This window comes from Sinocyclocheilus anshuiensis, unplaced genomic scaffold (assembly GCF_001515605.1).
Source record: "Sinocyclocheilus anshuiensis isolate Anshui unplaced genomic scaffold, SAMN03320099.WGS_v1.1 scaffold1733, whole genome shotgun sequence".
NCBI lineage: Eukaryota > Metazoa > Chordata > Actinopteri > Cypriniformes > Cyprinidae > Sinocyclocheilus > Sinocyclocheilus anshuiensis.
The window spans coordinates 452,274-468,085 of record NW_015540961.1 but is presented as its reverse complement, the minus strand read 5'-3'; the positions used below and the strand labels follow the sequence as shown (position 1 = coordinate 468,085).

Here is a 15,812-nt window from a genome sequence, read left to right as displayed (position 1 = left end):
GCCACTCAGGGACATTCACAGAGTTGTCTATAAGCCACTCTTGCTGTGTGCTTAGGGTCATTGTCCTGTTGGAAGGTGAACCTTCTGCTCAGTCTGAGGTTCTGAATGCTCTGGACTGGGTTTTCATTAAGGCTATCTCTATATTTTGCTGCACTGAGCGTTCCTTCTACTCTGACGAGTCCCTCGGTCCCTACCGCTGAAAAACAGATGTGCGGCTTGACACAAACCTGTTTCTGAGCTCTACAGGCAGTTCTTTTGACCTCAGTGCTTGATTTTTGCTCTGATATGCATTATCAGCTGCTAGACCTTTTATTAAGACGTGTGTGGCTTTCCAAATCATGCCCATTCAATTGAATTTGCCACAGGTTAACTTCACTTGAAGTGTAGTAACATCTACAAGCAATATGAATGCTCCTGAGCTAAATTTCAACTGTCCCATATATGAATACTTGTGCAATAGAATCATTTTAGTTTTTTATTTTTAATAAATTTGCAAAGATGTTAAAAAACAGTTTTTTGCTTTACCATTATGGTGTATGGAGTGTAGATTGATGTGGAAAAAAGGTAATTTAAAGTAGTTTAACATAAGGCAGCAACATAACAAAACGTAAAACAAATGAAGGGGTATGAATACTTTCGAAGTTTGAAAGTCCTTGGTGTAGGTTATACAATGACATTATTAGCAGCTTTGTTTTAGTATTATTAATTTACTATTATAGTATGTATTATTTACACATATTAGTTTTTATTTTAGTTTTTCATCTAATATTTATAGTTTTATTTCAGTTAAATTACCAAAATTTAATAGTATTTAGTACTTTTTTTTAATATTAGTTAACAATAACAACATTGATTATTAGGCTGCAACAATGTTTTTTTCCGTTTTGTGTACACTCAGGGCCCTCGAAGGAGAAAGAGTTAAACCCAGGTACGATTTACCCTGTGCTTGGCAATTTGCTGTTCTTTCTGCCCCAACGCTACAGGGAGAAACTCTGCTGTGTTACCCCACTGGATGACAAGGTAACTCACTTAAATGCTCAGCTGAGCTTCACTCACGAATCAAAACCCAGTTTCAAATACAGCATTCCTTCTTCTATTATGAATGGTTATGTATGTCTGTGCCTATGCTATAGCCTAAAGTCATGGAACTTCAGCCTTACCAGATGGCCCAGAAAGAGAGCAATGGCGTTGCCTACACTAAAGAGGATGACGAGCTCAGGGAAGAGGAAGGAGAACAGAAAACCGCCCAGCCTACTTGTAACCTGGCCCATACGGTGCAGGAAACAGCCTTGTGAAATGTCCCACACAGCAACAGTCCTAAAGGGTCTTAGTTTCCCACAGGACGTCAGTTACGATGCCAAAACAGCGTGCAAATTCACAATCTCACTGTTTTCTCCTCTTGAATTTGGTAAGAATCTTGAGTCCATAAGTTGTGGTTTGTATTGTGGGCCCTTTGCAATATTACCCTTTGCACGCTGTGCCCTCAACTGCCAGTGATGGAGGCGAGGGTTGTCTCATTTATATGTGGTACTTTCTGATGTCAGTGGTCTATGTCATAAAAATTGTATTATGTTCTCTTGAATGATTTGAGATGTATTGAGCGATACAAGTGATCACCTAAACCTTTTAGTTTACATGACCTAAACTGAATCTCAAGAATACTTAGTTGAATATTGCTGGTTCGGGATATACGTACACGCACAAATCAAAAGAAATCATGCTGAACGTCAGGTTTATGGATAGTGTATCAGCAGAAAGAACTCAGTTTGCACAAATCTATAGTCGTATAATGTCAGTGCCGTTCGAGTTTTGGTTTTTTTTTCTCCCAAAGATTTTGTTTTGTCCAAAGTTCACTACATTAGCCTCACTACATTGTTCCCTAAACTGAGTTAAAGGTTTACAGTGAATGAAGAATTGCTAAGATTGCAAATGTAAATGTAGTAAACTTTTAGCTTGACATTCATGAAAAGACCATCTGACATGAAGAAGTCTCATGTTGTGATAGATACAGTGAATCTAATGCATGTTGAATCTCTAGTTCCCTCATTGAAGCCCATTGTTTGTGACAAGTGCCTCCTCATATGAATGTATGACGTAGTTTTGTGACTGGATCGTTACTTTAGTTTGCCGTTTCTTCGCCTAGCCCAAATGGTCCTGACCTTGATAGGACCATTTTTAAGGATCTGGACACCTCACTATTGAATTCCCATGATGCTTTGCATTGTAAGAGCCTGGCTAACTATACTTTAGCATCTCAGAAAAAGTTAAAAATTTGCCTGTATTAAATATTATTTTGGTATGGATGATTATTTACCAAACGGTCATGTTAGAAATGTTTTCATCATGTAGACAAGTTCTTTAAATGTTATAATAGCTTATTCAAATATTTGATCTTAGATATAGAAGTGAAGATATGTGTTATAGTATCAAGATTAACGGCACAGAATTGAAACCTTAAGTGTGTTACTGACCATAATTCTCAGTATTAGCATATGGATTGATTTGGTTGCACTTGTTTTCTTGTAATTTGATTCGTTTTTTGATGTTATAATGGCATTTTCTGTGCTTTGCTGTCTAGTCTAAATTCATACCTCAGTCTAAGCCATACCATTTTTAGTTGCTGTAGGATTCCTAGGTCCTTGTATTGTGCCTATGACTGGAATGAAAGCTTTCTCTGAACCTGTCACAATCTCACAAGCACAGGCAGTCGGATATATTTTCAGGTTATGCACTCTGGGTCAACAGTTTGTTGAAGTCTCTCATCCATTGGTGTTTTTTTTTTGGGGGGGGTTCATTATTGTGGGTGTATCATTTTGGTCTGGTGGCAGGTTTCAGTTTAACATTTGTCTCCAAAGAATCATCCTATTTAGAATCATGTTTGTCACGTGTGGAAACAGAAGTCTTCGGTTCACACAGAATGCATTTTTTGCATTCCACTGTGGTGTGTTTTTAAAATTATTTTCCAAAGTAAACGCACTGTTGCGCCACATCTCGTTGATTTTTCAGCATCCCACTTCATGAGCGATGCTTTTTTACAATTTTAAAATAAGTTAAAATACAAGCTTTAAAATAACGTTTAAAATTTTCGTGATTTTAAATGCAAGACTCGCTTTTATCGCTGCGCCACTTCTCACTCGTTCACTTCTCATTCAAATTGATTTTGTAATGCTCTTTTTGTTTTTAAGCCACTTTTTGTCCATCTGCACTTTTTTAGCATCTCACACAATGAACACTATATTTTTAGGACGCTACTTCATGTTAAACAAGCTTTTTAAATGGATCTCGATGCGCCTTCCTTTCCATTGCAATCGCTGTTTTTGAATACAAGTACACATCCTGTGTAAACGGCCCCAAGGGTTTTACTTTTAATTGAGTGATGATCACTCCACATTTCATATGAGCTTCATGCCTATATTGACAGCAATGAATTATGACATAAATTTTTTGCCTACCTAACAGTATTCGATTCAAAACTAGACCGGGAATAGTAACTTAGTTGCTGTGAAGCGTCTGCAATGGAGCAGATATGAGTTTAATGTTCAGTCATTCTTTAACATTCAGTGACATTATTTTTTTAATAATGAATCCAGTTCAATCTATTAGAATAATGTTTACATTCAGGTATGGAACTAAGGAGTTAGTTTGGATTTTAGTAACTTTAGTAACATTCCAATCAAAGGGTCCAACACAGATCATCTCTTTATTGTAAAATGTAAAGATAGCTTGATTTCTCATAAGTTCTGTCACTATATTCATTGTGTAAAATCTTTTTTTTTTTGTTCAATGTCAGATTGGATCGATTGCATGTAGAGTTGCATTCTGTCATACCTGAAATTACTTGAATTATGTGTGCAAAATGCTTTAAAACTCTATTTAAAACTTAATAGTACAGAGCACTTGCATTTACAGACTAAATATTGCATCTGAATTGTTCCACTGATCATTTATTTTTGTCCTAAGAATGTCTTAATTCAGAATGCATTTCCCCCTGTGAGCAATCAAAGGAGGAATAAATCACAAGCACATTTTAAAACTGCCTACAACAGGACAAATTGTTAAGGCACAGGCAGGGATCGACCTATTATAAACTATGCTGTCCTACAATCTAAAACTGTGTAACCCTAGAGAACCAACCTTGGGAGCCTATGTGGGGGAAAAAAAAAACTGAACTGTACTGTGATAATTGGTTTTTTATGGTATTTTTAAATACTCATTTTATATAAGCGCAACTCTCATAAGTGCAAAATAAATATTTCGATACATAATATTTGTTTATATAAATATTATGAGAATATTTATTTTTTATAGAAGTTTACCTATTTTATTTTCCCAAATATGCATTCCAGGAAACCATAAGCAATGGAGTCTGACCAGCTTCATTGCTTTGGTCGTGCCTTCACTTAGTGTCTCTTTATTTGATTGGTCACGAAAGTTCTTGCCAAGAACTTTCCATTATGTGAAAAAGAGGCAGTTGCATTGGCCAGCAGAGCATCTATAGCGATGATACCTTTATTTATGTAGATGAATGCAGAATAGAGGAACAGATATACTTAGCCACTCTAGTGGGCATTACTTTAAATCATGAACACTAATTTTTCCTCTTGATAAAATGTTTGTAATGAGAAAATGATATAAAATTTGTCATGATAACAATAAAAATGTCTTCCCGACTGTCTTTAGTAATTTGAGTCATTGCCACATACTATCATTATCATTCAATAACTGCACTTTAATAAAAGATTGACTATCATTTCATACAGTTTAACATTAGCATTATCATAATCAGTGAAATGTCTAAAGCAAGCTCCTGTCATTATATAATAATTTAAATTGCAATAAAACTAAGGCACATGCTACAAATATAAAATTGTGTTAATATATTCCTAGGATTAAACAGTGCTATTACCTAAAAATGAATGTAATACATTTGTTTATAATAGTTTTTGACACAGTAATGATTAGGATTAGCCATTTGTTGTTTTTTACTTCATGGTCATCTCTGTTTAGATGCATTTATCTATGCATCTAAACAGTGAGTTCCATTAGCCCATGAATATGAAAAAAAAGGACATAATTATTTATTTCTTCTTTCTCTTTTCCACAATCTTGACAAAGCTCTGAACATCCTCTGCCAGTAACTGTGGCTCCTCCATAGCAGCAAAATGCCCCCCACGAGCCATGGGAGTGTAAGTCTTGAGCTTATGGTATTTCTGTGTCACCCACGATTTAGGGGAGTGCATCAGCTCATTGGGGAAAGAGGCCACACCTGACGGAACATAAACTGGAAGCCTATTGGGTAAAAAGAGGCACAGCATACTAATGTAGCGATTTTGCATTGTAATTTGGGTTCGGTAAGAATTTATTTTTTTTTTACTCCAGATGTTAATGCATTCAATTGCATTGCATTAAATTTACAATATTACAGTTTCTAATTTATTGTTCATCAAATAAATGCATCCTTGATGAGTACAAAATAACTTCTTTCAAAATACATCAAAATGATTTTCCAATCCCAGACAGTAGTGCACATATTTACACATAGCCCCAATTTCTGTGCCCAAATGTCTCTAAATACTTAAGGGAACACAATACTGATGAGTATTAAACAGAAAATACAGCTTCACGTAATGTTAATCAAAGCCTGTATTTCTCTTACTTTGCATGGGGCTGATTCAGGCCTTTGCTGAAGTTCTCCTTGTAGAAACGCATGGAGGATATAATGGACTTAGAGGTCCAGTAGATCATCACATTCGTCAGAAGATCATCAAGAGAAAACTTCCTGTTGGGGAATCAACATGATTTAACTGAACACACACTTCACCAACCTATAATAAAGCTGAAATCAAATATGACTACCTTTCCAGTCCACCATCCTCAAGGTTCTTGAATTCAGGATCAGTCCAGGTTGAAAATTTCTCCAAAATGTAGGCAGCCAAACCAACGGGAGAGTCATTCAATCCACGGCCTGTGCAATACAGTCAAGCTTCAAATCAAAGTCTGTTGTCTATTTAAAGATGCACACGTCACTCACCTGCAGTGTCAGGTTTAGTGGACTGTATGTGCATGTATCCAGTCTCCCTTATTGCGTCAACTACAAGCTTTTCCATAGTGGGGAAAAGGCGTTTCACATCATGCTCGGTGAAGCCAAAGAGTTTGGGAAATCGGCGACCAAAAAGTATAGACAACATCATGAGAAGGCCTGCTTTTCCTGGAGGAGCAAAGTTAATGTGGAGGCCTTTCACAGCACTGAGGAAAACAAAGATGTAAAACAAAAATCCTTAAAATCTCTCAAGTACTTGAAATCTGTTTATTTCTATACACAATATCTTCCTTTAATATAGCTGACTTTAATTTACTTCCATCTGAGGATTTCAATGTGATGAAATACTAGAATACAGTGGTTCTCAACCAGGGGGCCCAATAACTCTTAAAATTATTTAAATATAGTTATTTTAAACAAATATTTTTTTTTAATAATTTTACAATTCTTAAAAACAAACAAAACCAAATAAATAAATAAAAATGTATAACATTAATATTTTTGAGTTCATTTATTTTTTATTAAATTTGGGCTGGGCGATATATCAAAAATATCTTATCGATAATCGCCTTTAAAAGATCGCGATCTCCGATAATATCGTCTACTTAAGCCCCACCTCCACCACGCCCCGCCGAGACAACATTGACGACATGCACAATAAACACACACCATGTTCAGTTTGGTCTTAATTAGTTAATTAAGAGGCAGCTTTTGTGTGTGCGCTTTGTGTGTGTGCGCGTGCAGCACAGAAAACAGCGCGCGAGTGCAGAAGTGAGTTCTATTTCGTCTTCTTGCAGTTGAATCTTTTGAAATCACAATAAATGTGCATACAGAAATCGAGAAGCAGAATCGAAATGTAATTTTATAACAAGTAATTTGATTCCTGACCTTACGCATCTGATCTGATTTCCGAAATTGGAATAGCTTTTCGATTCCCAACCCTCCGACTAAATTATTTCATTCTTGCATGCAAAAAGACCTGTATGGTGACTATGGGGCTATGTAAAATATTTTTTGCAACTTACTAGGTTTATCATTTGTCATTTTTTTCCAATAATGTCGATAATCGTCTGTTACCTAACTGTTGACATCGACATCGGAATAGGCTACTTACGAGACATCATCTATATACGATAATATCGTCATATCACCCAGCCCTATATTAAGTACCAAAGGTAAATATCAGCTTTAAAAGGGTCTTCAAATCTTTAGTGCATTCAAGTCATGTTGAAAAGATTGAACCCACATGAACACCACCGGAGTGTCGTAACTTTCTTTAAGCCCAGAGTTTCCGAGTAGGGGGCATGTCAGTGAGAAAATATGTGGAACGCAATAGATGCAGCAACTGTATTGATGGGAAATTGGTTGAAATTAATGCATTTGTTTTCTATTATATTTACAATCAAATGATCTAATACTCACATTCAAAATACTTTGGTATTACGCAATTATAGCTTCATAAATTGAATAAAAACATAAATCAAAAATCATTCCTTATTCATCATTTTGTAGAATTAGAGTTAATTTTTTTTAATTTATAGAAAATTTTTTTTTTTTTTGTAGTAGGGGGCATGTCAGTGAGAAAATATGTGGAACGCAATAGATGCAGCAACTGTATTGATGGGAAATTGGTTGAAATTAATGCATTTGTTTTCTATTATATTTACAATCAAATGATCTAATACTCACATTCAAAATACTTTGGTATTACGCAATTATAGCTTCATAAATTGAATAAAAACATAAATCAAAAACAAACCAGCTGTGCATTCCTTATTCATCATTTTGTAGAATTAGAGTTAATTTTTTTTAATTTATCGAAATTTTTTTTTTTTTTGTAGAAAAGCTACAATGCCATTTTGCTCCAAACTGAATGCATCTAATATTGTAATTACATCCCAACTTGTAAACATGAACTTCCCAGGGGGACTTAAATGTTTTGGATAAAGTGGGGCCTTGGAGTAAAAAAGGTCAAGAACCACTACTTTTATACATACTTGGGCTCCAGCTGGGCCATATTAGTGGTAATAAGCGAGCCCCAGTCTCCCCCCTGGACATAGTACTGGTTGAAACCAAGCCTCTTCATCAGTTTATTGAATATGTGTGCTGCACATACACCGTCAAAACCTGTGCAAAACACATTTTGATCATTAAATAAAATGCAAAACATGGAAAATATTTAATAGACTAATCCACGTGTTTGAAACAAAATATCTGTTAGGTTGGGTTGTTTGCCCTTTACCTTTTTTATGTGGGGCCTCTGAGAAACCATAACCAGGTATTGAGGGACAAATGATTTCGAAAGTAATGTCATCAGGACTGGATGGCTCCGTAAGCAGGGGGATGATACCATAAAACTCATAGAAGGAGCCTGGCCATCCATGTACCATCATCAGAGGCACAGCACGGGTTCCCTCAGCCAGGCTCTTTGGTTTCACGTGAACATAGTGAATATCAATACCTTTTGTTATGGAGAACACCACAACACAAAACAAAAATGAAATCAGTTGTGGAGTACTATAAAATATGTGCAAAACATAAGCATCTTCTTGCAAAAAATGTAGTTCTTAAAGGAACAGTTCACCCAAAAATAAACATTTGCTGAAAATTGACTCAACCTCAGATCATCCAAGATGTAGATTCGTTTGTTTCTTCATCAGATTTGGTGAAATTTAGCACTACATCATTTGCTCACCAATGGATCCTCTGCAGTGAATGGGTGCCGTCAGAATGAGAGTTCAAACAGCTGATAAAAACATCACAATAATCCACATGACTCCAGTTGATCAATTAATGTCTTGAAGCAAAAAGCTTTGTTTGTAAGAAGCAAATTTTTCAAGATGTTTTTTAACTTCAAGTGTAACGGTGGCCAGCTGGTAAGAGCTGTGCAGGTAAACCTCACTCCCCTGATCTCAAGAGGCGCACTAGTGACTGATGCTAGAGGCTGCGGTCTTTAGCATCCTTGTTAGTGCACACACCTTTCATGCCGGTGACCCAGGTTTGAGTTCTGCTCGGAGCGGGGCGGTTGGGACCGGAGGTGTTACATTGGCACCATGACCTAGATGGGAGTGAGTTTAGGGGGGTGAGTGTAATGGAGGCCAACTGGTAAGTGCTGTGCAAGTAAACCTCACTGGATGGTTTAAAGTTAAAAAAATCAAAACAGCTTTTCACAAGATGTTAATTGATGGACTGGAGTTGTGTGGATTACTTGATTATTGTGATGTTTTTATCAGCTCTTTGAACTTTCATTCTGACGGCACCCATTCACTGCAGATGATCCATTTATAAACGTGATGTAATGCCGAATAGCTCCAAAACATCAATGCATTTACCATTGCTCTGCGAAATTTTGAATGATCTACATGAAATCTGGATTAAGTTTTGCATACTTTTTTGTTCATGCAGAATTTTTGCTGAAATTTCGTTAATGTGACCACACCTTTACTATAGCTGTGTACTAGTCAGGGCTCACCTTCGATTTTGGTTTTGAAATGAGGGTATTTGTTCAGTTTATCCACTTGTTTTCTCCAGTTAAAATCATTCCTCCAATAAGACACAACCTTCTCAAGGTATTTGGAGTTGAAGCCATAGTTAAACTGACTGTCTTCAAGAGAAGGAAAGGAGCGGGTCTGATCTAGCCTGCGGTGTAGATCCTAAGGATTATAAAGGAGATTTTGCTACAGACAAAATACACACCAAATGTATTTCCAGTGAAACATCTATATGAAATTTTATATCAGGATTTACCTCAATCTCTTCTGAAGTTGTCTCAACTTTGAAAGGGCGGATACTATCATCCTCGGGTCCTTGGTGACAAGCTCCCACACCCCACCACCCATCATGTGCTTTCAGGACACTCTTTCTTTTCTTCAGGAATACCAGGGCTACCACCGTTCCGAGCCCCAATGCCAGTGCCAACTCTTTGTACATGATTTAGGGCCCTGGAATGAAGCAAATACAATTTGTATCTCCTTGGAGTAAGCTGGAGTGTCTTGCTCAAGGTAGAAATGACGATAGTTAGCTCATGGATCACCCCTTGCAGAGTTTGAACCTTTTATACAACCACTAGGCAGTGTGCTTCTAATGCATGCATGCAGGAAAATGGAGCAAAGGTTTATTGTTGCACAACATTCCCAGCACTGAGATTAGGATGGACAAAGCTCTGTGGTTACAACATTTGGGGCACAATGCATGACAAAGCTCTTCTCTGTCTAACTCCCAACGCACACTAAATACCCTGTAAACAGGAATGTCAGAATGTGGGCTGTTCTTTTAATTATGTATTATTCACAAAAATATGATAACCTCATCTGACATATTACTTTTTCTGCACAAACAAATTACATAAATAGTTTTTTAAATATCTGAATAATTATTTTAATCTAAGAGGCGTAATGATTTTAGTGGAATTCTAGTAAGAGACTAATAAGAAACTCTTTTTCAGTCTTTTTCTTCAAAGAAAGAATGAGCCACCAAATAGCTAAAATAACATGCACAGAAGTTACTTCTTAATTGCATTTACCTTAATAAACTTATTGAACAAGGATGTTGTTGCATAACCAGTGATTTGATCATCATAATTACACGTGTACAGATCGTGCTATAGCAAGACGCTAACCGATTGATATGCGGTTGCTTTAGATTAATCTTAATGAACGAACTAGCTTAATTTTGCAAAAACGTCATGATTAAAAACATCAGACATGAAGCACACTCACCTCAATAAGTAGCAAAGAAAGCTGCGATCGTTTAGCACCAAGACGCAAACATTATCCCCGTGCACCATGGGAAATGTAGTCACATTATAATCTGCGCACGCTCCCCTTTACTGTGGAAAACGGATACATTTCTGTAATTCTGTTATGTAAAATTAGTTACTTCTTTCAGATAATAGTCGTGGTTTTATTGTAGTACAAAATAAATACACACCAAACAAACTTTTGATTGTAATTAGGTAATGACCTTTTGCAATAAAACGTTCTAGAAATAAAAACATTAAAAATGTAACCAAAAGAAAACGTAATTGCACCATGGTAATTTGTGATATTATTTTGGCTTTGTGTATGGTAGAAACTGAATGGACGCACGAGACAAATTTTACCCGTTATTACAGCTGACAGGAGCAGCGCGCTCTCAGAAGCATATTGCCAAATATTGAAATAAACAGAACAATTGATGATAATTGCTTTACAAATTATCTTTAAAGACACTCATTATTTGTCTGTAGACAGTAATGCTTGTAGAATAAAATGAAATAAGAAAAAAAAAAGAGACATTTATTTTGGTTCATTGTACATCATGCATAGATATACAAACTTCAGGACTGGGATTTTATTGTAATCTAAGAAATGAAGAAGGTCCTGCTTCAAAATGTGTTCTCCTGATGTTGTCGCAGTTAAAACGTACTTTCTCCAAACATTAAATAATAGGCAGACCAAATGAAAACAGCTGTATAATCATTAAGACATCGTCCGACCTCCAAACAGGAACACAAAAATCAGCCACTTTTAGGATGTTCTCGCTGCTTGCTCTCCAAACGAGACTGTATTCTCAGTATACAGTCAATAAACATCACCCAAACTTCATCTCCATCCTCCTGTAGATCCATCTCTTTTCATTGTCAGTCGGATTGAGTTACAAACAACTGTCCAATCCCGACAGGTCCTTTGATTCATTCAGTCCGTTTCCATGGCTCCACTGTGGGACTCTTTGGAGACCATTAATCTCATCAACTTCCCATGCAGTTTCTCGATCTTCTTTACATCTTGGGCCTGGTCGGTTTTGTACTGCAAACACTGAAAGAAAACATATAGTTAATATAATAACATGATCTACACAAGACCACAAACAAAATAGTCTATTTGCAAGAGCTCAAAACTTACCACAGCATCATCTGTGACTTTCATACAGATATTTCCATCACAGTGTCGATATTTCAGAACCACTCTGACCTGAATAAACAACATTAACAAACAGTTACGATACATTAGTACATTTGAAGCTTTAATACTGCAGCCTTTCTCTGCCTGACAGTTGCATTTAGACGCATATATACATATTATATATTTTACGCACCGACGACATATCGAATTTGCTCTACAACACATTTCCACAACTTTATTAAGTTGTGGAAATGCTGTTTGATTGTAAAATATGTGAACATGAGCTGTGCTTGTAGCCAGTAGCCTCAAAATAACCTCAGATAAGAGGTTATCAGTTACCTTCATCGGGTCCGTCAAATAAAGTTTTTCTGCAGCTCGCGCAAACTCTTCCCACGTCTGATAATAAGGCATGGTGTAATAAACACTAAATAAAGGGTATCTTATTAAATATTTTAACAGCGTAGCAAAATACAGCTGTTTGAAGCAAAACCCAGGTGGCAAAAAATATGGCCACCTTCAGTCGTAGAAAAACGCACTCTGATTGGTAGGCGGCTGAACGGACCAATAGAAAACGTGCACACTGATACGTGTCGGATTTGAGGATCGTGATTGGTTCATAGGAATAGAATGCGCTTGTGGAATGACCAGCGTGAAAAGGGTAGAAAGACGGGCGGAGCTTAATGGCTTCGTTGTCACGTGGTAGTGATGCAAAGTCCGATTCTTTTCCGCGAACCGGTTCTTGTCGGAGAGTTCGGCTCATTGAATCGGTTCAAAAAGCCGATTCATCAGTTCCTGGCGTCATCAAGCAATGATATCACTACGCATTTCTTTTCTAACAACTCAGTGCCATGTTGTATCAATGAAACATTCAAATAAAGTCATTTGTGTCAACACATATTGAAACATTTAAATAAAAAGTTATTTGTGTGAATGCACATAGCTGATATCGCCTTTCATTCACTTAAGTTAAATGGTGTCAGTGGTCACAGTTTCATTCACGGATCCGTTATGTCCGATACGACTAACCTACAACTTAGATAAGATTCCTAAAAGTTTCGCACCTACAGCACACATTACAGACACTGATGCACAAACGCGGATATGTTCTACATGTCTAAAGTATAAAGAAAGAATGAACCTGTCTTATAAACTCCTTGATTTCGCTTAAACAACTTAAAATATGATCTGCATGCAAAATAAACCGTGCTAAAATTCAGGTTTTTCCATGTTTTAATAAAAATCCAGGGCTTTTTAATAAAACGATTCATAAGCATATCTCCAGTAGCCTATGTTTTGTTTGTTATGAAGAAACTTTACGTATCAGGCTCGTTCAAGTTCTCGGTGATACACACACAGTGCAACTCACTCGTCAGAAGCCTCGGCAATCCTCGGCAAACTTCGACAGTTGGTTGAACCGGATTCGGTTCTTTTTGAGTCGGACGTGCTACTTCGGCTGTGCGTCCTGCGTCATCAACCCGGAACTAAAGTTCGATTCAGTTCGATTTTGTGAACCGGCTCAACCGGTTACTTCCTGAGAACCGGTTCAAAAGAACGATTCGTTCAAGAATCGAACATCACTATCACGTGATACTTGTTTCATTTCGCAGCGCTGGTCTGGTTGGATCAATCATAGTATTTGTGATGACTGTATTTAAAATCATTTTTATAGTAATTGTTAAATCGGAGTTCAGTAGTTATGTTAGTTACATGTCCCTTAGAATAACAGATAAACTATTAAAACACGTGGTAGTTACAAATGCATCCAGTTAGACTCAAAACGTCCTGTGATTTGAATGCGGCTCAAAAGATGATTTTCGGGTGCTTTTTGAGCCACATGCGCCCCCTGCTGGTACACAACTTTCTCTCGTCCTATCCAAGTACTAGCTACAAACTTTCCGGTAAACGGCCGGTGAGAGACTGCTATACTGATGTATATTTTAAAGAGAGTCCTAGAGGAATATATTAGAACTGTTATACATTATATAATATTTATCTATGAAACTGAGCGTAGTTGTCTTGCAATATGTAAGCAAATTGTTAATGGTTGTTAATGTGTTCTTTTTTAGAACTTACTTGAAACGACTCGTGAGTTCAAAGAGATGTACATTGCGCGTAGAATGCATAACTTAAACACTGTATTAGCCACTAAATATGGTCTAAAAAGCAATGACATGACTGTGATGCAGTTGTGGGACGGATAAAACTATACAGGGGTCCTGGGACTAAAGCACGAGAAGGTTTTGTTCAAATATGCATGTGTACTAAACTGTATAAGAGCGCACCAGTAGATGGCAGTGTAGACTTTTCCAAAGTTGCATTTTACACAAAATTTGAAATTGTATTCCAAGTGATATCCCTTTCATTTTTCCTTCAGTCATATACCCAAGCCACATATACAGTGGGTATAGAAAAGAACAACGCCCCTTTAAAATAATCACATTTTGCTGCTTAGCAGCATGAAATGAAGACGGACACGGTTTTTGTTTTATACAGCTGTATTTACTCAGTGCAACTTAATAACATCCAAATGAAAGATATAACACCAACATGCCAAAAAAGAAAAAGAAAGAAAAGAAAAGCAGAATCACTGAGTTGGAAAAAGGATCACCCCCTTGTGTCAGTATTTTGTTGAACCACCTTTTGCTTTAATTACAGCCTTTAGTCTGTTGGGATATGTCTCTACTAACTTTGCACATCTAGACTTTGCAATATTTGCCCACTCTTCTTTGCAGAACTGCTCAAGTTCAGTTAAATTTGATGGTGACCGTTTGTGACGGTATTTTGCCCCATCCATTTTTTCTTCTATCCTGACAAGTGGCAAAGCTCAGTCGTGACTGCATGTGGCCTTTCTTGAGGAGTGGCTTTTTTCTTGTACCCCTCCCATACAAGCCACATTTGTGGAGAATTTGTGATGTTGTCACACAATGACCACTCTTTGTCACGAATTCCTGCAACTGATTCAGAGTTGCTGTAGGCCTCTTGGTAGACTCTCTGACCAGTTTCCTCCTGGCTCTTTCATCAAGTTTGGAGCGACGTCCTGATCCAGGGAGGGTCTGTGTTGTACCAAACGCCTTCCACTTCTTAATAATAGGCTTCACTCTGCTTCTAGGCATTGATAAAGCCTTTCAATTTTTTTTATCCATTGAGAAGGTGATCAGTGATTCTGTTTTTTTTCTTTCTTTTTTTTTCTGACATGCTGGTGTTATATGTTTCACTTGGATGTTATAAGTTGCACTGAGTAAATACAGCTGCTGCATTTATATACATATTGGATAAAAGAAAAACTGTGTCCATCTTCATTTCATGCTGCAAAGCAACAAAATTTGATTATTTTAAAGGGGGTAATTCTTTTCTATACCCACTGTATATACCCATATAAATACCACAGTTCAGAATCGGAGATGCATGAGTGACAGTTGATCTAGTAACTGAGATGTGGGGGTTTAACCCTGCTTAAGCCACACGGTTTGAACAATTGTGATGAACCATCATATCCCTTACTGCCATCAAAGCAAGCACACCATTGGTTCTTTTTATGAACAGGTGACACTACACAGATCGTAGTCAAATGACATACACTTGCCAAGCATCTTAATATGGTGATAAGGCTTGAATGAATATTATCAAATGCGCTATCAAATATAGTCTTTTATTATTATTTATTATTTTTATTTTAGCTGGGAAAACTATGCACTGGCATTTATAATGCTGTATGTTTGACTTCTCATTTGCGTAAATTAATTTATTAATTTCCGTTTTACTTACCAAGAATTTGTGTGCTCTTATACAAATATTACATATCTGTCTAAGTACTGTCAAACTACCATATGGGGGCGTGACCTGTGCGTCTCTTGCGTGGTGACGTAGCTCAGTAAAGCGTTGCGTCGCTG

At 36.9% G+C, this 15,812-nt stretch overlaps 3 protein-coding genes across 4 annotated transcripts in view; 1 reads left to right on the top strand and 2 right to left on the bottom strand.

Moving 5' to 3' along the window:
- The window catches only part of LOC107690043 (sodium-dependent multivitamin transporter-like), a 22,366-nt gene extending 18,217 nt beyond the window's left edge, over positions 1 to 4,149 (top strand). The window contains exons 15-16 of the mRNA XM_016488273.1: positions 899 to 1,020; positions 1,134 to 4,149. Coding sequence (XP_016343759.1) covers positions 899 to 1,020; positions 1,134 to 1,295 — 284 coding nt within the window. The 3' untranslated portion in view covers positions 1,296 to 4,149. The remainder of the gene's footprint in view (positions 1 to 898; positions 1,021 to 1,133) is intronic.
- LOC107690044 (epoxide hydrolase 1, microsomal (xenobiotic)) lies at positions 2,788 to 10,851 on the bottom strand. Of its 2 annotated transcripts, none has more exons than XM_016488274.1 (9): positions 10,759 to 10,851; positions 9,788 to 9,981; positions 9,513 to 9,693; positions 8,283 to 8,501; positions 8,038 to 8,167; positions 6,032 to 6,246; positions 5,857 to 5,965; positions 5,657 to 5,779; positions 2,788 to 5,289 (listed from the first exon to the last, which is right to left on the bottom strand). In XM_016488274.1, the coding sequence occupies exons 2-9, from the start codon at positions 9,968 to 9,970 to the stop codon at positions 5,079 to 5,081; spliced, it is 1,371 nt and encodes a 456-aa protein (XP_016343760.1). In that variant the 5' UTR covers positions 9,971 to 9,981; positions 10,759 to 10,851; the 3' UTR covers positions 2,788 to 5,078. The 2 variants fall into 2 exon arrangements, with proteins under 2 accessions (XP_016343760.1, XP_016343761.1); XM_016488275.1 differs by lacking the exon at positions 10,759 to 10,851 and adding an exon at positions 10,563 to 10,641.
- A 451-nt stretch (positions 10,852 to 11,302) lies between these two features.
- LOC107690045 (signal recognition particle 9 kDa protein-like) lies at positions 11,303 to 12,436 on the bottom strand. The gene is made up of 3 exons (XM_016488276.1): positions 12,262 to 12,436; positions 11,923 to 11,991; positions 11,303 to 11,835 (listed from the first exon to the last, which is right to left on the bottom strand). The coding sequence occupies exons 1-3, from the start codon at positions 12,331 to 12,333 to the stop codon at positions 11,716 to 11,718; spliced, it is 261 nt and encodes an 86-aa protein (XP_016343762.1). The 5' UTR covers positions 12,334 to 12,436; the 3' UTR covers positions 11,303 to 11,715.
- Between the last annotated feature and the right edge of the window lie 3,376 nt (positions 12,437 to 15,812).